Source organism: Biomphalaria glabrata, chromosome 7, assembly GCF_947242115.1.
Source record: "Biomphalaria glabrata chromosome 7, xgBioGlab47.1, whole genome shotgun sequence".
NCBI classification, from domain to species: domain Eukaryota; kingdom Metazoa; phylum Mollusca; class Gastropoda; family Planorbidae; genus Biomphalaria; species Biomphalaria glabrata.
The window spans coordinates 33,492,990-33,515,200 of NC_074717.1; the positions used below are offsets into that span (position 1 = coordinate 33,492,990).

Sequence of the window (22,211 nt, forward strand, 5' to 3'; positions counted from 1 at the left end):
TACCGTTCTCTGAATTTAGACGTCCATCATAGTTTACGAGTAACCTGTACTCCACTACACTAATTCTAATAAGTCTAACTAGGGCCCTAGACAAATCTAGATCTAGTAAGACTTAGATTTAGTAACTGTCTAAATTAGTAGATACCATAAATTTAGATCTACACTTCAGAACTTCTAGATCCTAGTTTCTAGTCACTCTAGATCTATAAATAATAAATAATAAATCTAGTTTTTAAGTGAAATTATTAAATTATTAAGTCAAGTCAATAAGTGATTAATTTAAGACTAAGACTTAACTAAGTAAGTCTAAGTTAGAGTTAGACTTATCATTATGATTATAATTATTATACCACTTCGACTACTTTTACTACTTTCTAGATCTAGTAGTGATTACTATTACTACTCGTTCTACTACAGATTCAGAGATTCTGAATCTGATTTTCACACTGTGACTTTGAATTGTGAATGAGAATGTCACTACTGTAGTACTGAATTGAATCAATGTGATTCTATACACTAATTCAGTATTCTACTTCTTATTCTTTGTCTTCTAGTATTCTTAGACTCTAGTCTAGTCTAGATCTAGATGCTAGATAGATGATTAGATCTAGTAGTATTTCTACTATTCAGTAACTAATGACCTAATCAAGACTAATCTAGATCTATAGTAGATTCTTATAAACTTATATAAATATGAACACCGACTTGCAGCAAATTTTTATTTTATTTTTTATTTGTTTAACTTACAAATAAACTAAAAGATTCTTATTCTTCAACTAAAGGACAATAAAAATATGAACTTTCTTACCAAAGGGAATATAACTTTTCATGCTAATAACAAACACATACACATACTTTAAAGACAATTTCAGCGGGGGGGGGGGGTGTGAGGTCACATTTGAAATATAATATAAATTGAATTGAGAAGCCAAAAAAAAGTCATATATATGAGTGTATGTATGTGTCAGGGGCGCATTGTCAGTGGGTGTTTCCAAATCAAGTCAAAAGTCTCGAAGAAATTATGAAGGTGCAGGTTAAAAGAAAACAAAATGGGGGTTAGAGAACCAAATACCAAGAGAAATGCAGAATTGGGAACATGAATGTGTATGAAGGACTCACTTTTTTGTTGTTGGTGGGGGTGGAGGAGGGAGAAGTACAAGTGCTACTAAAATTAATGGGCCCAAAAATATGAGAGCCTGTATGTGTCGGGGGCGCATTATAAAGCATAGTTTTCCAAATCAAGTCAAAAGTCCATGTGGAAGAAATTATTATGCACAGGTATAAAAATTAAAAAAAATGGGGTTTCAGTTTCTTCATTAGATGAAGAAAAAGTACATTCTAAGTATTCTAGATCAAACTTGAGAATAATAAGCTTAATTCACTTTTTAAGCAGCAAGCTCCCTAGTGTGTTTCTGTTATTGAAATCATCAATGATTAATTTACACAGTGTAGTTTTTATTTAAAAAATGTAAGCATTTATATTTATATAACTTTAGTAAAATATGTCTTGGTATCCCAGATGAAGCACCTCAAATGTGCTTGACAAAAAGGACTACGTTTGTTTATACAAAGATAATGGGAATTATATAATGGTATCTCTGATACTGCTTAGTACACACATAGTGTCATTTACTTGGGAATAGGCTACATTGTAATTAGTGGAAGATATTAATAGAAATGGTGTCCCAACTTTTTAAAACTGTAGCACCTGACTTTAAATGTCAGCTTTAAAAAACATATTGGGTTGACATTGTGAATAAAAAATCACTTTTGGTCAACTTAACTGCTGTAATTTCGATCATGAAAATGGCTAAGTTGTCCTGTCTACTTGAAAAGTAATAACAGGTTAAATTTTTTTATTTTATTGTCCACTGCAGTTGGGAGAATTAGTGATAAGTCGTCAATGCCAAGGATTTTATGTAGTATTTTGTTTACTCTCATTTTTAGATTAAACTATAAAAGCTACCATGAGCAAAAATCAAATACCAGCCACTGGATCAGGTGGAGTTCGAGGTGATGTTTCATTTATCAGAGCTACATCTGGATCAGGTCCTCCTGTGCAAAATGTTCCAGTTGCAAGTGTTTCTCCAGAGAAATTCAGCCCACATCATTCAAGTCAGGTTCCACCTGTAGGACCAAAGTCATCTCATGATATTCCAATTCAACCTCACTTGTACCGCCAACATCATGTTCAGCAGAGAGTGCCACAACAGCCACTTATCCAGCCATCTTACCTTCAACCCTATCACCCAGACCACATGGAGCCCCAGCAGTACATAATAAAACAGCCTCATGGTGCTGGAGGAGCCAGTGGGGACCCAGTAGGGCGTGTCCCATCACACCCTGGCGTTGAAGGCTGGAGTGACAGAGAAGAGGCTTTATCAACTGAGCTAGAAGAAGCTAAAATTAGGGTAGCCCAAATGGAGAAAACTATGAGATGGTGGTCTGACTGTACCTCTAACTGGCGGGAAAAGTGGAACAAAGCAAGAAATGAGCGAAACAAGGCCAGAGAAGAAAACAGGTTACTTCGTACAAAGCTAGAAGCCATGGCTAAAGAGCTGTCAAAGTTAAAACGTGAGAAGAGAGATACATTATCAGATATTGAGAAGGCACATGATGGTAACTTGTCACAAACATCTTCATCCTTGTGCCATTCCCAGGAGAAACTGGTGGAGTTGTCTGAAAAAGAACGGACTGTACTAGCATTGTCCAATGAGAAAGAATCAGAGAGTTTTGATGACTTAAGTGAAACTTCATCTTCTGTGTCCAAGCCATCTAAGGATCAGCAAGAGGACAGAGATGCAGATGAGACAGACACAGTTACCACCCATGAAGGGTCAGCTCCAAGTGAAAGCAGCATCAAAGTGACAGAGATGTCTGAAAGGCTAGCACTAATGCAAGAAAAACAAGCTCAATTGGAACAGACTCTAGCTCAAGTATGTATGATCATTTTTATTCCTTTAAAGTATTGCCTGGTCATTATCTTTAGTTTATTGAAGCTATTTTAAATAAGTTTCAATGTTTTAAGAAGTTAACTCTTTCTCTCTATAATTATTTTTCACCATTTGGCAAAATAATTCACTTTGCTCATTGGCTCATTGTACAGCACTACCATGTTATGATTAAACTTTTACTTTTTTGTTTGTTTTTATAAAATGTTACATTTGGTATAGAATTAAATAGAAATACATACACTTTTTTTTTTTACATAGGTTACAAACTCATTTGTATAAAAGAAAAACAAATTTGATAATGAATATAAATAGAAAATAAATACTCATGTCTGTGAACTAGGAATTACTTTTATGATCCAAATTGAAGAAACACATTTTTGTTTTTAATGCTATTTATCCATTTGCTTACAAAACAAAAACACATGAATGGAAATCCTCAGTGTTATGTGACACCCATTGGTAAAAGCAAGATAAATAAATAAATATATATTTAATTTCCTCATACTTGGTCAAAACATATTGAAAGGTAAAAAAATAAAAATAAAATCAGGATATTGAACAAAGGTAAACTAATCAGATTAAGTTTTAAGCAATCTGATTGAAATGATAGGTTCTAACCAAAGTTGGGAGTGCCACTTAGGAAAGAAAGAATCAATGAAAAGCACATACACACATATCTTTCTGTATATTATATACTACTTAAACTTTTTTTTTATTTTCTGTACAGAGTTTGCATAAAGTCGCTCAATCAGCAGAAAATGTTGTGGAAATGCAAAGACGCCTTGATGAAGCCAATAGCACAATTCAGTCTGAAAGATTGTATGTTAACACATGTGATGTCTTATACATATTTGTTTAAAGATAGTTTAGGCTGATTCACTGTATTTGCTAACAGGATTCTCAAAAAGCTGTAAAGTAATTTTCATGCTCTTAATATATTTTTGTTTATGTTTTGTGCTTTCAAGAGAAAAATGCAGTCACATGAAAACAATAGAGAAGCTTCAGAAGGAAATGAGAGAGGCTCAGAGTCGACTCAATGAAGAAGCTCAAGGCAAACAAGATTTGAAAATGCAGGTAAAACTAAAATATCATACACAAATAATTATATTAAATTTCATTTAAAAAAAAGTGGTGTAACTTAATTTATTACTTGAATACTAATAAGGGTAAGTTATAATCTACTAAGAGATTTGGTCTGCATGGAATCTGGTTTGTTGTTCACAAGCTTCATCAAAATTCCACTTACACAGGTCAGGAATTTGCAAAGTGGTTTCATTTCCTGAATTGGATTTTTAAACTTTTCTGATATACTTTCTCAGATTTAGGGTGTTTCAAATTGTTTGCTATTGAAAATAATGTTCCTCTATAACCTATTATTGCAAGTTATGGTTATTGTGACTTATTTTTATTTTGTCTCTTGAGACATTTTCTTGAAAATATTTTAAGTGTTTTTGTGGATTGTAAATATAATGGAATTTTAATTTAAAATATTTGAAGATGTTTTATCATTGGTCAAAATTATGGTTGGAAAATATTTTTAAAAAAGTGAAGATGATAAAAAATGTTTATTAAGCTTTAATAATTGCACTTCTAACGCAGTTTTTTTTTTCTTTACACCATTATTAAAATTATTATGCTAAATGAATTAATAAATGTTTTACTCATATTTTTTTTTTAAACTGTGCAACTCTTATTCAATTTTTCTATTAAATTCTAAACAATTACAAGTTCATTATAAAAAGCATCAGTGTCAGCTACTAACACAAATATCAAGAATTTTTTTTTAACCTGTTTTTTTTTTTTTGTTTCTTCAACGTGTCAACATTAATATGCATTTGTATTAATTCTACAAGTCCTTGAACTTAACTTTCATCATGTTTGTATTTTGTGCATTAGAAAAGCACAGATTCTGACCTTTCTTTAGAGGGGGTAAGAGTTTTTTTTTATTAAATCTTTTTGATGTTGTCACTATTTATACATGTTGATATTTTTTATCTATTCTAGTTATAGACTGTCTCTCACAACTTTGATAACATATTTAGCACTTAATGCATGCTGTGTATTTCACTTTCAGTTTGCAATTATTATTTCCTGTTTATAACTACTTCTTTCTTGATATGTCTTTTACTTTTAGTTGATTGTTAAGAGTATTTTCTAAATATACAATTTAGCTACTATGCATTCTTTTACAAACATTAACAAAACAACCAAAAAAAGAAAGAACCTATATGCTGCTTAATATAAGAGAACTGTGGAATGACAATTAATTATATTTAGAAGTGCTATATTGTGTTTATTGTTTCCTAAATATGTTTTTTATGCACCACTGTGTATTCATTTATTACAGTATCTCTGTTTTCTGGGGTTTCTGCTAGTTATTGAAAGCTTGCTAGCACTGTGCTACTTGTTTGAACTGAAATGTTTGAGATGTAGCTGTTGCTTATTTTAATCACAGTTTGACAGACTGAAAGAGCAGCATCAAGAGGAAATAATCCGATTGACTTCCGACCTTGAAGATGAGACACTTTCTAGAACTACTATGGACAAGCGGGTGACAGAGTTAAGAAGAGAGGTAAATCAGTCTCGCTAATGCCTAAGTCATGACCAAGATTGGTTCTAACATGCTTTAGTAACACAATCTGTTAGTAAGTTCAGCTTACTGCTTTATCATGTACACAAGATAACAAAAATAACAGAAAGAATATGCTTAAAAAGTTAATTCTTCAAATTTGAATGTGTAGATAACAAACAGAAAAGATTTATTCAAGAATGAATATTTAAATGTATTCTAATTTGTGTGTTCATTTTAAACTTTTACTCTGTATCTGTACAGCTGGAACGCATCCAAGCAGAGAATGCAAATGAATGGGCTAAACGAGAACACTTAGAATCTGACAAGCTTGCTTTAGAAAGAGACAATAAGAAACTGCGTTTACAGGTTGTAATACATATAATGATTGTCTTGGAACTTAAGTTTCATTGAACATTGTGTACTATCATAGTCAAATATCTCTTGCCCTTGGAAAATGTAATTTTTTAAAACTGCTTTTGCATAGTGCAAGTTTCATGCTTAAAGCATACTCAGTGTGCTATGGTCCAATCTCTTTTAAGAACCAGCGCGAGGGTATCTATGAGAAGGTTTCCAGGCTGCCTTTAGACGCTCAGCAAACAAAATGCAGCTTGAGTTGGGATTCAAACTTGAGCTCCTTTGTAAGGTAGCCATGCAGTTTTATCCACTCAGCCACACATCTCACATCCCAAATTAAGATTTAATAATTTATGACTACTTTTATTACTGGACTGCTTTTTGATTAGAATCCCTTTTGTTGAGTCAAAACCTTCATCTATCCCCAAGTCTGTTGGAGCACCACACATGATCTATTGAACCTCTTTCTCCATTCATCTCTGTCTTTTGCTTTGGATAGGATCTCTTTCAATGAGGCTCGTCCATTCATTTATGTTGTCTTTCCATCACTTTCTCTGTCTGTCTCTTTTACTTTTTTCCTGGTACTGTTCCCTGAAGGAAGGTCTTTTTTTTTTTATCTTATTGATAGGAAGGAGATAAATCCTTAGAATGCTATTGTTAGAGAAACATCCCATTTGAAATGAAGACTTAAAGTATCTTTATGGTTTGAAAATATAAATTATTCTAATTCCTCTGTGATGTTAACATAAGGAACTAGCTGTAAATTATGTTTTATTCCATTTTTATGGTCTAGTGCTTTATAAGATCTGTTTATATTTCATTAACACACATCTTTGATTTTTCAGATTGCTGATCTTGAAGAGGAAGTAAAAAAACACAACCAGGCTTCAATATCTGCAGTAGACTTAGATTTGAAAACTTTACAGCTTGAAGTATTTGAAAAATCCAAGGTCATCTAATCTATCAATCTATACAAAATTATCATCCAGACATTTACAATACTTTTGGGGCTTCTAAAATTAATTGATTGTTTTTTTTTTCATTTATTATTAAAATATTGACTTTCAATCATCTTAAGAGATTTATAAATTACCTTTTTTTTTGTCTTAATCTATATATATAATTCTCTTCATGGCCCAACCATGCGTTACACCTCGATAAAGTCATGCAAAGATAACTCTTTTATTTCTGCAAGTCGGACTAGAGTTACCCAACGTTACTTTGGACAATATCTGGTGTCATTAAAATAGTTGCATATTTTTGCTGTAGTTTTGTTTTGATTGTGCCCCTTTCTATTGCCCTTAGTTTCCTAACCATGGCCATGGCTTCACATTTATTTTGTGGAGTCAACAGGTCTTTCAATGTAGTCGAAATTCTGCATCAGGTAACTGTAAATTTCTATCAGTTGCATATTTCTGGGGAAAATGTCATCAAAGAAACTTGCTCTCAAACTTCGCAAGATGGCTGTAAGCTTTGTTTGCGAACTATGGTGACTACCTGTCCATTGTTTTTACTCACGGAAGCACAGTCATACACTTTGATCGACAAAACGCTGCCTACATGAATACTTCCGGCGCTTATGGTGGCGAGGCTGAAATTGTGGCGATATCTCAAATACTTCCCCGTACTATCACTATTCACTTCCAAGAATGTCCGCATGACCCTCCTCGAGTTAACAATCTGGGTCAACATCTCTCCATATCCCTGCTATTTAGTGGTTGCATTTGAGAACAAATTAGAGGAAGCTTTTAAAAACTTCTCTGTGACTGAGGTAGAAAAAAGCTAGACGTTTATGCGTGATACAATCTACCAAACATCATCACTGGTCTTTGGAAACAAAACCAAGAAAAGCGAAGACTGGTTTGAAGCTAGTCTACCAGAAATGGAAACTGCCACTACGAACAAGAGAGCAGCCATGCTAATCTACAAGAAGGATTCCACCCCAAGCAACTTAAAAAGGCTCAGAGCTGCACGTAACAATGCCCAAAGAGTAGCGAGACAATGTGCTAACAAATACTGGCAGGAGCTATGCGAAGATATTCAATCTTGTGCCGACTGTGGTAACATAAGAGGACTATATGAGGGCATGAGAAAAGCCTTTGGACCTCACACCAGCAAGTGTGCTCCGCTCAAGTCAAAAGATGGCTCAATCATCAGCGATCGTGCGCTGCAAATGGAACGATGGGTTGAACACTATGCAGAACTCTACCAGATTGAAAACGCCATCTCACCAAATGCTGTTTCCAACTTCCCATCACTTCCAGTTTTGACGGAATTAGACGAAACGCCCTCAGTAAAGGAGCTGAGCATTGCCATTGACATGCTTGCACATGGGAAAACACCCGGAGGAGATGGCATTCCTGCTGAAGTAATTCAGGCTGGAAAACATGCCCTAATCAAACAACTCCATGAACTGCTAAGCTTGTGCTGGGAACAAGGAATGGTCCCCCAGGAATTGAAAGACTCCAACATTGTTACAATTTATAAAAATAAAGGCGACCGCTCTGATTGTAACAATTACAGAGGCATCTCACTGCTTAGCATAGTCGGAAAGGCTTTTGTTAGAGTATTACTAAAGCGATTACAGATCCTGGCAGATCGTGTTTATCCAGAGTCGCAGTGTGGCTTTAGGGCAGGTAGATCTACAACAGATATGATTTTCTCTCTTCGGCAGCTACAGGAGAAGAGCAGAGAACAAAAGCAGCCCCTCTTCATAGCATTTATTGATTTGACCAAGGCCTTTGACCTTGTTAGCAGAAGCGGTCTGTTTGCTGTACTAGAAATAATCGGCTGCCCAAATAAGTTAAGAAAACTAGTGTCAGCTTTTCACGAAAATATGCAGGGCACCGTTCAGTTTGAAAGTTCTTCCTCCAGGCCATTCTCCATTAAGAGCGGTGTAAAACAAGGATGTGTACTGGCCCCTACACTATTTGGCATCTTCTTCTCAGTCGTACTATCCAGTGCTTTTAAATCCCTGGAAGACGGAATATACATCCATAGCAGATCCGATGGAAGGCTCTTTAACCTGGCACGTCTTAAAGCCAAAACGAAAAGGCGTCGTATCTTGATAAGGGAGCTGCTGTTTGCCGATGACGCGGCACTCGTATCTCACTCACAAGGAGGTCTACAGAAGCTAGTGAAGGCCTTAGCAGCTGCTTGTCAAGAGTTTAGCCTTACTATAAGTCTCTCCAAGACCGAAATCCTGGCACAAGACGTCGCAGAAATACCTATAATACAAATTGGGAACCACACCCTTTCAGTGGTGCAGGAATTTACCTACTTGGGTTCTACAATTGTCAGTAACCTAAAATTAGACATCGAGCTGACAAAAAGGATAGGAAAAGCTACCACAGCATTGGCAAAACTCTCCAAGCGCGTCTGGGAAAATGGTAAATTGACCACAGCGACCAAAATCCTAGTCTACAACGCCTGTGTTGTGAGCACTCTCCTTTATGGCAGTGAGAGCTGGTCAACATACATGTACCAAGAGCACAGATTGAATAGTTTCCACTTGCGCTGCCTGAGACGCATAATGGGCATCTCTTGGAGGGACCATGTCTCCAATCAGGAAGTTTTAAGATTGGCCAATATGAACAGCATGTATGCTCTCCTGACACAAAGAAGATTACGCTGGCTCGGACATGTCACCCGCATGCCAGATGGCAGAATCCCGAAAGATATCTTATATGCTGAGCTTGTGGAAGGAGTCAGACCCAAGGGCCGCCGAAGACTAACATATAGAGATGTCTGCAAGCGAGACATGAGAGCCTCAGGCATCAGCGAAAGTATGTGGGAAAACATAGCCAAAGACCGGAGTGCATGGAGACAGACTGTGCGTGCTGGGACAACCCTTGCTGAGAACAAAAGAATTGAAGCGGCTTTAATCAAGAGGGATAAAAAGAAAGCTGCCCTGTCTGCTAGCCCTAAATCAGAGGCATACACATGTACGAATTGTGGCAAAGTCTGCCGTTCTAGAATTGGCTTGATTAGCCACACCAGATTCTGCCCCGTCTCAAGATTAAGCCAAAACCAGTGACTCATTTGGGCGCATCCATTGCCTTTCGAGACAAAAGGAGCCATATATCTAGTGGTTGCATTCACCGCAAGGGACTGGAGTGTGAAACTATCGCAGTTGCTACCTTACAAACTGTCCTTATTCCCCGGATATCCCAGATTCAAATTTGCCTTTTACCTTTACGCCCAGACTATTCCCTGTTAGATTAGCCTTTGCCATTTCAATTAATAAAGCACTAGGCCAAACCTTATTAAAGATATGCCTGTATCTTTCAAAACCTGTTTTCAGTCATGGACAATTGTATGTTGCTCTATCAAGAATTCCTTTTTTTCATTCACTCACAGTCGTTTGTCCAAACCCACCCCATTTGGACAACTGTGTTTTTCAGGAAGTGTTCACCCGTCACTAAATAGCAGCGTATGCTATGCTGTGGGTAGACTAGTAAAATATACTCATGTTAGAAGAATGTTATGTTAGAGTAATAAGCTAAAAATAATTGTTAGTGCCATTTGTACTTGTACTACAGGAGTTGTCAGATTTGAAGCATGTTCACAGCAAACTCAAAAAAGTTTTGACAGAGAGAAACACTGAGCTTGAACATACCAGACGCCGAGCAGAGATGTACGAGGCTGAAGTCAGGAAGTTGAGGAGCAGAGTGGATGAATTGAAACATGACCTCGGGGTTGCAGAAGATGAGGTCAGCATTTTCTACAGGAAGATTCTGGTCTTTTTCTTTCTATAAGTTTCCTCAGAATAAATTTTTATTAAGCCCTTTGTTTTAAAAACCATTATGAAATTGTTGAAGCAAAAATTATTGACTAGCAGGAGTGGATTTATTTGTTTTTAAAAAAGCCGTTAGATTTTGCATATTCTTCTTTTAAATTAAATTCTATTTTAAAAAAATACAAGTAAAATTATTCACTAACACATTTGCCTTATAGGTTGACAAGCAGGGCAATGCTGCTCGTAAAGCACAAAGAGCAAGTGATGAACTCCAGGCACAGGTGGAAAGCTTGCAGGTTCAGGTCAACCATCTGCAGTCTAGGTAAGCATGTATTTTTATGTCTGAAGTTTATACCATTTGAAAAGAAAAACCCCAGCAAGTGATTCATGTTATCACCATAGAATATACTCTCTCTCTCCTAGGTTAAGGAGAAGTACAAATATACCACCTCCAAGATCAACCAGTCTCAAGTCTTTGACCTTGGAGGACTCCACAGATCAAGCAGATAGTGAGAATGATTTTGAAGATTTTTGTTAAAGTGAAATCATTTTACAATAGTACTTCCATAAGCATAGATAAATATCTATATTTGTATAATCAAGACTGCTTAACTGCACTTTTTTTCTAATAATTAAATTAAATCCCTGGGGGAAAAAGTCTCTATTAAATGCAAACCAAACTAATCTTACAGTAATCACCAGAAGAATGCCATGCAGTAGTGCATAGCTTATCTTTCTGAGGCTTGCCCCTCTTCTATGTTTATGATTCTAAACATCTCATCAGAAAGCATTGTTATGGATTAATTAATATTCTTGTTTTGTAACCAAGTAGATCTAGATCTAGTGATCTGAAATCTTTTGCTTTTCAAACTAATTTTTTCAGATAAACTTTTTAACATAATATTAATGTATTCAAGACCAAATGATGTATAAGAAGTCAAATATTTCCTTTTTGGCCTTCATATTATTGACAGGTTGAGCTGATATCATCTCTTCTTATTATGTAGAAAACATAAGTTTAAATAACAACCAATGAAATGCCCAAATAAATGAAGTACTTTAAAATAACATTCTGAAATGTTTACTGTCTGCAAGGCAATGCAGCGTTGATCTTTTGACTTTTGTGGGGGATACGTTCTAGGACTGCCTGCAAAAGTCAAATTTCCGCAAAGCTGGAGAGGGGGTATTTAATTTCACATACATACACTATTTTTGGATATGAACAGTATCGCAGGACATCCCCTGACACTTTAAACCCCTAAATAATAATCTCCCATTCCCTTAATAACCTTTTCATGCTAATTGTTTCTTTTAAAACAATCCTTTTAATATTCAGCGACCCTCTTTAAATATACCTAACAGTTCAATCTTCTGTTAGCATCTTCCTAGTCTTTTTGCTTGTGCTTCCTACACTCAGTGCAGAATGTTTAGGAGGCTTAACATACTAGGGGGATGAAGGCTAGTAAGTGTGTGATAAGGATTCCTTGGTACTGTGACCTAGCATATGTTTAACCATTTGATGTGATAAACAGTTATTTCAGCCAATCAGCATCCAGAAAGTTTGTCGAAGATGTATTTTCCCCCATACAGTACATATACATTGGGCTGACGCAGAAAAACCCATGGTGTTAAAAAAAATGCAAAGCATATTTTCGTTTATATTTTTTAGAAATCTTGTGGTATATAGCCTTTCCATGGAAGTCAGACTTGTGAAAGTCAAGTCTTTGGTCATAATATTTGAATTCAAAACCCAATCCAATTAAAAACAAAATTAACTTCAAAAGTTTGAATCGAAACAAAAAACCGTTTTCATGTTGACATTATTTGAAAAAAGTTATTGAAAAATAGATGTGGAAAAATAGACATTAAAATAATAAGAAACCACTCTAGAATTTTTTCCATACTGCATTTTATTTGTGTTTTTTATAACTGCTATGCTATTTACTGCTTTTTTTCCTTTTTTTTTTACTGGCAGGGGAACTAACCTAGTAACATCTTATACTCCCTAAATGAGCCTGCCTGGTTATGGAACCTTTGCTGGAGCATAGTTGTAGAACTTGAACAGAACGGCTTACTAAATGTCTTAGCTGCTGATAGTTTTTGTGTGTGATGAGTGCTATGTATAGTATTTCATATCTACACTCATATTTGGCATGATAACATTTCATTGTTAGGCAAGAGGAAGGTTTGCATTTCTAGCATGTCAGAGATTGCATAATGCATTCTTTTACTTTTGAATGTCATAGGATCATTTTTTGGCGTTTGGAATGCTGTTTATTCTATCCTCTACCATCCAAAGGTCTGCAATATAACTCTTTATACTATTATCAGCAGTTCAAGAAAGTAAACTAAACTTTAAATGCATCTTTTACTAACTTCAGCTTGTTTTTAAAAAAAAAACTTTTTTAAAAATGAAAATCAGGAGCTTATAGTTCAAATGTCATTCTTCTTAGCCTTCTTTTTTACCATTTTTTTTTCCCTATGTAAAATTTTGTTCAACAAAATTGAACAAAGTTTTCATGCATAATTTTATTCCTGTATAATGTTAGTTTGGGGGCATGGTGGCTTAGTGGTTAAGCCCTTGGCTTCCAAACCTGGAGTCCTGGGTTGGAATCTTGGTGAAGACTGGATTTCAGTATTTTTAAGGCATCCCTGAGTCCACCCAGCTCTAATGGGTACCTGATTTGAGTTGGGGAAAGTAAAGGCAGTTGGTCGTTGTGCTGGCCACATGACAGCCTGCTTGTTAATCGTTGGCCAAAGAGATGGATGACCTTAACATCATCTGCCCTATAGATTGCAAGGTCTGAAAGGGGAACTTTACTTTACTTTTATAATGTTGGTTTTCTTTTTAACATCACAATCAATTTTCAGTTATGTTAACTTGGCTATTATAATCTTCTGACCTACTTGGACTACACCTGGTCACTGAACAGTATAGAAGAATTTAAATTGTCATTGTAGGCATTTTACTGTGTGAATGCATGGTATTCTTTCTCATTGGACACAATTAAAGGTTGGAACTGTGAAGCTCTTTCTCCTAATATGTTTGTTGTAATAATAATAAAATTGTCTGTCTGGTAAAAGGTCTGTACACATTATTTCTCCCACACCCAATCTCGGATCAAGATGAAATTTTCACCATTTTTTCTTGTACCTGACAACAAGAGAATCAATAAAAAAAGATTAACCAATTAGTGAACTAACTATTGATACTTAATTATTTTGTTTGGTATCAAAAAATGTACTTGACTGAATTGGCGTTATACTTAGCTTAAAAGTTTTAAACAAACAATTAATAACTTTAAAACTTTCTATTTTCATAAGCACTTCCTGGCACAATGGTTAATGTACTGGCTTGAGGAGGCTTGAGCTCTCAAGTTAGCCCCCTTCTTTCATCCCCCCTCCTTTTCTAACTCCACCAGACAAGTGATAGCGCACATTAAGAAAGCGAAAAGCATGAAATTTGGCCAAAGAAAAACAGTTGGTTAAAAATATTTCTAATTGCATAGAAATATTATTGTTAGTCTAGATCTATTAGAAAGTTAATGACATGACCAAACTAATTGATGTGATAGCACTTATATGAGTTTTTTTTTGTTAAATAATAGATTTGCAAAAGTTTACTTATAGTATTTGAACTGACCCAAAATTTCAAATGTGTATATCAAATAGCATTGACTTCACATGTAAGAATTGTGAAATTTTCTCTTTATCTTTAATTGTCACCTGTGCTAGCAACCATAATATCTGATTTAATTGCCCTTGGTTTATTGTTATTGTTTTTTTTTTTTTTAGAATTACAAATTGGAATGTTAAGTGTTGTCAAATTTTATTTTGTTTCAAAAGCATAATGGGTAATTATCTCAATGGTAAAATGGTAAACAAATGACATAATTAGCTCCATAATAAATACTGAAGTTTATTATAGAACTAGTGTACATTTTTATTTCCCTTTTATTTAAAAAAAAATATTTATATATAAAATCTTCCATTCTTATTACAATCTCATGACATTCATTATGTTACACAATGAACTTAACTCATTGGTTAAAGTTACAAAGTCAATATTATACAGGGCGCAGGTTGATTAGAACAATATATTTCATTTAACAAAGACTTTTGAAAGTAATCTAAGACATACTTTTCCACTAAAGCTCTGCTTGGATATAAATAGTATATCCTGCTATTCCTGTTGTTGAATGACATGCATGGAAAAATGAAACATAACAGGATATAGATGTCAGGTATTTTCCTTCAATCATGTTCGCCAAAAAAAAAAATCATTGTGACTCATAAACTTTTTCAGAATATAAAACTAATATGGTCATTTTTTTGGTTGTACTTATAGTATGTATGTTTTAATTTATTACCAGTTAGCAGCTGTACATGAAGGTTTTTACATTTCTTTTCGTTCATGAACATTTGTTGTGTGCTCTTATAGATTGTTGTATAAAGTATTGTATGTTACTCACCTAAACAATTGTTGTTTGAATAGCACTCCCACTCCTTCATCTCAGTGAAATATATTTCATGCAATAACCCAGTAAACCCAAGCTGTCCAAATGGAATAGTTTGTTCACTGTATGAATCATTAATTATTTCAAACAATTAGTGTCTGTGTATCTGTTTCTTAACACCTATATGATTCATGCCACTATTAGTTAACAAAGGTTTGTTATGCATATATTGCAAGTATATTCACTTGACATCCTCAGATGTCAGTTTTTTGTTTCATTCTTTGATGCCATTTTGTTCACATTAGAGAATCTCAACTTTTGTAATAGTTGGGTTTTTTTTTTTGATTCTTTTACTGCATGTCAACCAAAAACCACTGTATATGTTTGTAATGTTACAGGCTTTTCTTTTCATTGGTTGTGCCGTTAGGATGTTTATGAAATGATTGCATTTATTACCTCTCTTGAAAATTTTAAAATGTTAAGTAGCAATAGATTTCAAATGAACATTTCCCTGGCACAAACATTAATTTAAAAAAAAATGTTTTTATACATTTACATTTTTAGTTTCTTAGTTGTTGTTTTTTTTTGTTTTTATTTTGTCTTGTTGACAAGTTCAACATTTATTGCCATAGATAATGTTAGCAAGTACTTGGTACAAACTTGTTTGTAATATTTACTCATGTATTGTGTATATTATGTACAAAAAATTGTCTAATATGAGAAATTATTCTTTTATTGTGAACAAGAATTTTTGTGACAAACTGTCCTCATTGTTTGGTGTGCATATTATTGTTGCAGATATTTTTTATCAAGTGTATTTTGTAACTTTTACATTCTTGAATTCAATTATTGTATTTATTTTTATTTATATTTTTGTTGGAAATCAACCTGTACATGATCTTATGTTTAACAAAAGACAACAATCAAATTCTTTATAACTAGAAATTCAGGAACTGATTGAATAAACCAAAATCTCCCGTGTCTACCTGTAAAGAATTTGGTCTTCCAAAGACTTTGGTCACAGTCCCTACTACCAGGTATTGACAAAGTATGGAGTTGAGATGTTAATATTCCACAGCTCATTACTAATGGAACGCAGATTACTACATCAGAGAATTCATTCTGTTTGATTTGTTGATTTCAATAACTACAAAAGACTTCAAGAATAATAGTTTATTTTAAAATCTTTTTTTCTTGCCAAATGCATTTATGTACATTTCTTGTAGTTTAGAGTTTGAAGGTGATGTCTCTCGATCAAACAACAAAACTTCCCATCTTGGAATCCACTTCAGGATGTGTTTGTTCAATAACAAATCTCTAAATATAAATATTTCTCCTAAATATGTTTGATTGTACTTCTGATATCTTGTAAGTATTTCAATATCGTCTAGTGGCATGCCTTGTGGTCTAGGTTGTGTTATTAACTAGAAGCTAAGACTGGTTGAAACTGTTGACAGAGTTCTACAAGCTGAGATTTGCTTGACATTTGTGATTTGGAGAGTATTTTATTTCTATGTTGTTCCTTGTAAATGTTTGAATATTTATAAATACATTTTGAACTTGGAAACATTCATGACTTCATTATTAAAATACATTTTATTCTCTGAACCCAAAAACATTTTTGTGTTTGTAGCCTAGAAGTAGTTGTCATTCAAACTTAATCAGATCACATGATTTCTTGGATCTACTCAAAGACATTTGTAAAAATCTACCTGATTTGAAAACTTAGATAAAAAAAAAGAAAACTGTTCTGTTATGTTCGCTAGAGCAAAGCTAGAAGATGACATGATGCTGTAGGGTAATGTATATGAGTTTAAAATATCTTCGTGTTAATGTGGCTCACTAAGTAACCAGGTCACTGCGCTTTTGTGACAACTAAGGTCTTTGAACTTCGATATTTCAAAATCTAGACCTCTTCTGCATGAACCAAAACGAATTTTTGAAAGCAAATATTATTTATTACCATCGTATTAAGTCTTATATTAAGAGATGACGGGATAATCATAAAACTAAATTCTGCTCCAGCTGGTCAGTCGTACTCACACATTAGTAACACAAATAGCAGACTCATACATTGTACAATATATACAAGAAATAATCTAATTTGACACAATATACTGTTGTAAAAGTGGGTTCTAATAATGATTGGACCTAGAATTTCTATCTATAAGGTAGTCCAGAAACTCTGAAACTTTACAAGGAGCCTTACAGGCTCATTGCGCTAGTGAGATGACCATATGCCAAAAGGCGTAACAGACGTGCTCTCCGGAAGCGCTTTAAAGATCAATTTAGTCGCCATTTTACCCTCAGTAGCATAGAGGAAAAGCAGCTGGCCTCTAATAGCTACAGCTGGAGAGCTTTCACGAAAGTCGTGGGACAAAACTTTAAGCCCAAAGAAAAGTGCAAGAGATGAAAATAGAACTTAAACAGAACCTCGGCGGACAATAAGTTTGTCTGCATCAAAATATGCAGGTCGCGAACTGAGTGGTCACACATCTTTAATCATCGGAATCGAAGGATTTTTCTGTCTATTGCAACACATGGATTTTCTTGAGCTCAGAGTTGGTGCCCTGGTGAAAAGTCACAGGAGAGGAACATGGGAGAAACTTCTTCTTCTTCTTATATAATACAGACGTTACTTCAAAAAAGAAGATGATTATGTCCTACGCGTCATGCATTTAGTCATGCATATTATCCAATGACCTAAATTCTGCCAAGTCACTGGTTTTCCTGGCTAGCTCAGGCAACCCATTCCATGCTCTAATAGCACTTGGGAAGAAGGCGTATTTGTACAAATTTGTCCTAGCATATGGGACGAGGAATATGCCTTTATCTTTGTGTCTTTCAGAGTATTTTATTAAATTTTGTATTTGAAGATTATGGTTCAGTGTTTTATGTATGATTGCTACTTTACTTTTGAGCCTTCTGTCCTGAAGGCTTTCTAAATTTAGTGATTTCACTAAAGGTGTTACTCTAGTCAAATGTGAATATTCGTTTGTTATGAATCTCACTGCTCTATTTTGTGTCTGTTCCAGTTTCTTAATGTTTTCTTGAGTTGAGGGGTCCCAAACGGAGGATGCATATTCTATTATTGGCCTAACCAAGGTTAAATAACATTTTAGTTTTATGTCCTTATTTGATTTATAGAAATTTCTTTTAATAAATCCTAATGCTTTGTTTGATTTTTTTTGTAGTTTCATCAATATGTTGATTTCATGACAGTTTTTATTATAACACCTAGGTATTTTGCCTTTTTAGTCTGTGTTACTGGTTTGCCATGAATAAGATAAGTGGAATTAATTTGTTTTAGTTTTTTTGTTACTCTTAACAACTGACATTTTTCTGGGTGGAAAGACATGCTCCAATTTGATTCCCATTTCTGTAATTCATCTAATTCTCTTTGTAAAATATCTGTGTCTTGTGTTGTTTTTATTGTTCTATATATTATGCAATCGTCTGCAAATAATCTGACTTTTGTTCCTGAAGTAATGCAATTTGGTAAATCATTTATGTAAATTAAAAATAGTAGTGGACCCAAGACTGTTCCGTTACACCTGAGTTTATTGTTATCGGTGTTTATTTAGAGCCATTTATTATTACAGTTTGTTCTCTCCCTATCAGAAAATCTTTAATCCACTGATGCAGTGGACCATTAATGCCGAAATATTTTAATTTTTTAAGCAAACTATGATGGTGAACTTTGTCAAAAGCCTTAGAAAAATCTAGTAAGATAGCATCTATTTGTTCACTATTATCTAAACCTTTTGAAAAATCATCAATTAGTCCTATTAGTTGTGTTTCACATGATCTATATTTCCTAAAGCCATGTTGGTATGGTGTGAGGACATTATGTTTGTCTAAGTGGTTTATGATGTTGCTACATATTATGTGTTCTAGGATTTTACATGTGATGCTGGTAAGTGATACTGGTCTGTGGTTTCCTGGGTCAGATTTTTCTCCTTTTTTAAATAGGGGGGGGGGTGACATTAGCTTCTTTCCAGTCCTTTGGTACTCTGCCCTGGTTAAGTGAAGGCTGAAAGAGTATTTTGAACACTGGGGCTAGCTCATTGCTTAGTTCTTTGAGTAATCTAGCTGGAATACCATCAGGTCCAGACGCTTTATTTGGTTTGGTGTTGGCTAATAGTTTTTGAATTCCATTTTCTTGTACTACTATATCTTCTATGTTGTCTACTTGGTTCAAATTCAGTAATATGTCTTTGTCTCCTGGGGCTGAGAATGCTGATGCAAAGTATTTGTTTAGGATGTTTGCTTTAGTTTCATTATCATTATGTATTATGTTATGCTCATCTTTTAATGGCGCTATGCCTGTTGTTTCCATTTTCTTTTACTTAATGTATGACCATAGGTTTTTGTTGTTATCTTTAGATATTACATTGTTTATGTATTCACTCTGCAGCTATCTGCTTACTTTTTGGGTTAAATGTTTAATTTTTATATAATTTTTGTAAACTCTTTCTGCATTAGTTTCTTTAAATTTTCTATATAGGTTTTCCTTCTGTTTACAAAGTTTCTTTAGTCTATTATTAAACCAGCATTTATTTATTTTGTTTGATGTGTAGCCTATTTAGCTGGTATATGATTTTCTATAATGCTTTTAAGATGGTTTTTAATGAAATTCCAGAGGTCATCGACTGGTTGGTTAATGTATTTTTCTAATAAGAATGTTTGTTGAAAGTTTAATGCAGCTTGGTGTAGTTGTGTTAGGTTACATTTATTCCAGAGTAAGATTTTTCTTTTGGGTTTTGTATTGGCTACTGCTTTTATCTGACTGTGTATTTTTATGATCTCATGGTCTGATAGACCATAATCAATTACTAATCCAGGTCTGATGGTTAAGAAGAGATCTAATGTGTTGTTTAATCTATTTGGCTTTTTTATGATTTGATCTAAACTTAGGTTGTGTAAAATTTCTATGAAAAGCTCATTTATGTCCTTAAGGTTTTGGTGTTTATCTATGGTTAGTGTTTTCCAATTTATATCAGGTAGGTTGAAATCACCCATAATCCAAAAAACTGCATTTTTATTTGTCTCTTTAAGTGTAGTAATCTGATTACATAGTTCCTGCATGTATTCTAAACTAGAATTTGGTGGTCTGTAAATGCTGCCTATTATTATGGATGTTGAGGTGGTATTCATTTTACAAAATGTTGATTCTATATTTTTTGAGTTAGGTAAGGTAATTTCTTCTGCTATAAGAGTGTTTTTTATTGCTAAAACAACTCCTCCATGACTATCAGCCCTATCTTTTCTAAAAATTTCATAATTACTATTGAAAATTTCTGCATTATAAATTTCAGGATGTAGCCAAGTTTCTGTTCCTGCAATTATATCTGGTTTCTCACATTCTAATAAAATTTCTAAGTCTGCTGTTTTGTTCCAAATGCTTTGAAAATTTATTACTAAGGTTTTAAGGTATTTTGGTATTACTTCTTTGATAGTGAGGCTGTTGTATTAATTTTAGTAGATTTAGGTTTAACAGGAGTGGATCTGGCTAGTGGTTGGTGAGTTTGGTTTGGGATGGTGTTTAGGATGTTGTATGGGTTAGAAGTGTCTGCATCAAAGGAATCAAACAGTCCTGATGTAAACTGAGGTAACCCACACGGTACACTAACTTTTCTTCGGTTACCATAGCGACATGTGTTAATGAAATGGAGAACTGTGAACCCAGTTCTAATAATCCAACATTTTTTTCTATTAGTGGGGATGTCTCACTAACTCTGAACATGGAGCCTGTCCTACGGAAGCATTAAAAATATGAATAGAAATAACCAATATAACACCTCAACAATGCCGTGATTCAAACTCAGATTTGTCATTTAGAGGGTATGTCTAAGAACCTCAGCCATCCATGATAATTGAGTTAAATCATTTCCAGTGGTCTAGGGCTTCTACATGGCTCACGTCTGCTCATCAGTCTACATACACTAAATTGTTTAAAATGATGTATGTACTACTGTAATATCTCAAGAATGATAAAGACAACTTGATAGAAACGTGATTCTCTCCCGTTATACAAACCTTTTTACTTGCCATTCATAAATAAATATTTTTGTATGTAGCTTAATTATGGCAAGATAATATCAACTTCATTCTTTCCATTTTGTTAAACAAAAATGGTTTATTACTTTAGGGTTACCAGTTCGGCAAAAGTGGGAAAGTTTGGGGGTCGTGTCCTCCGTCCAGCGGACTTTGGTCTCACTAGTGAAAATATCCGCTTTTACTTTTGGTTGTTTACTGCAAAGGAAAATACGTAATTGAACTATTTTCTTGTTTCAGCACACTAACTCACTTTCATAGACGTACATTACACGTTTAAAAAAAAACACTTTTTTATGAACAGATATTTGTATCATAGCTGTAGCCAAGGGAGTTTAGAGAATAAACCCTTCTTTAATTAAAAAGAAAAACTAAAACAAAACTACAGTCACCAAATTCAGTAGTAACGTAATTGATATGAAACCCACTAACGGAAGCGTTAACACTATTAAGAAGGACCAGAATAGTCATTCAGATGGTGACATGTATATGTTTGCTTATCTCGTGCAGACAAAGCCGTTGTCCGTCGGCGGTCTATTTATGTTTTCATTTCTTCTTCTGCTCGTATCTTCAACAAGGGATTTATTTTCTTTAGGTCTTACATGTGTATCTCGCAGCCTTTGAGATAGCTGTCCAACTGTCTCTTGCAGATGCTGTCTATTGCCAGCTACTTGCCTCTTTACCAGTAAGGGCTAAATAACACGGTTAGTTGATCTTCATAGCGCTGATATATATAAGCTGTGTACGCTCGGTTGAATAATTTGTTAAGGAAGGATATTTACCCGAACTCAGTTTGGAAATATTTTTGTAGTGACGAAAATGAACGAGCGGGTAAAGAGTACCGATCCGAAGAGTTGCTTTTGTGTACTTTTAGTTGTAAATAACATTGTAAATGGTCTTATAAGCCATCTTACAGTCTAGAAATAACACAGCTCACGTCGTGTAGTTTTGTATTGCATCTTTTGCGTAAAACTATTAACCTATTATTGGCTTGGAAGTGTCTTTGCAGTGTAACTTCTCAAATGGTCTTGTTCAGACATTTAATAATGCAATTAGTTTATTCATTATGGCTTTAGTAC

The 22,211-nt window shown here is 34.3% G+C and overlaps 1 protein-coding gene across 3 annotated transcripts; it reads left to right on the plus strand.

The window, feature by feature from the left end:
• The first annotated feature begins 4 nt into the window (after positions 1–4).
• On the plus strand, positions 5–14,099 carry LOC106079335 (coiled-coil domain-containing protein 102A-like). Of its 3 annotated transcripts, none has more exons than XM_013240485.2 (12): positions 5–105; positions 1,948–2,936; positions 3,682–3,773; positions 3,920–4,028; positions 4,851–4,883; positions 5,410–5,526; positions 5,788–5,892; positions 6,726–6,830; positions 10,422–10,592; positions 10,837–10,940; positions 11,042–11,127; positions 12,590–14,099. In XM_013240485.2, exons 2-12 carry the CDS (start codon positions 1,968–1,970, stop codon positions 12,625–12,627), a joined length of 1,929 nt encoding a protein of 642 aa, XP_013095939.2. In that variant the 5' UTR covers positions 5–105; positions 1,948–1,967; the 3' UTR covers positions 12,628–14,099. The 3 variants fall into 3 exon arrangements, with proteins under 3 accessions (XP_013095939.2, XP_013095942.2, XP_013095944.2); XM_013240488.2 differs by having other exon boundaries at positions 12,594–14,099; XM_013240490.2 differs by lacking the exon at positions 4,851–4,883 and having other exon boundaries at positions 6–105.
• Positions 14,100–22,211: the final 8,112 nt, after the last annotated feature.

What these genes read in the sequence shown, in the direction of transcription:
- LOC106079335 (XM_013240485.2), top strand. Translation starts at nt 1,968, where the DNA reads ATGAGCAAAAATCAAATACCAGCCACTGGATCAGGTGGAGTTCGAGGT. An exon ending in TCGGGGTTGCAGAAGATGAG is followed by an intron (nt 10,593 to 10,836) that starts GTCAGCATTTTC and finishes TTTGCCTTATAG; the next exon opens with GTTGACAAGCAGGGCAATGC. An exon ending in CTCCACAGATCAAGCAGATA is followed by an intron (nt 11,128 to 12,589) that starts GTGAGAATGATT and finishes TTTTTTTTACTG; the next exon opens with GCAGGGGAACTAACCTAGTA.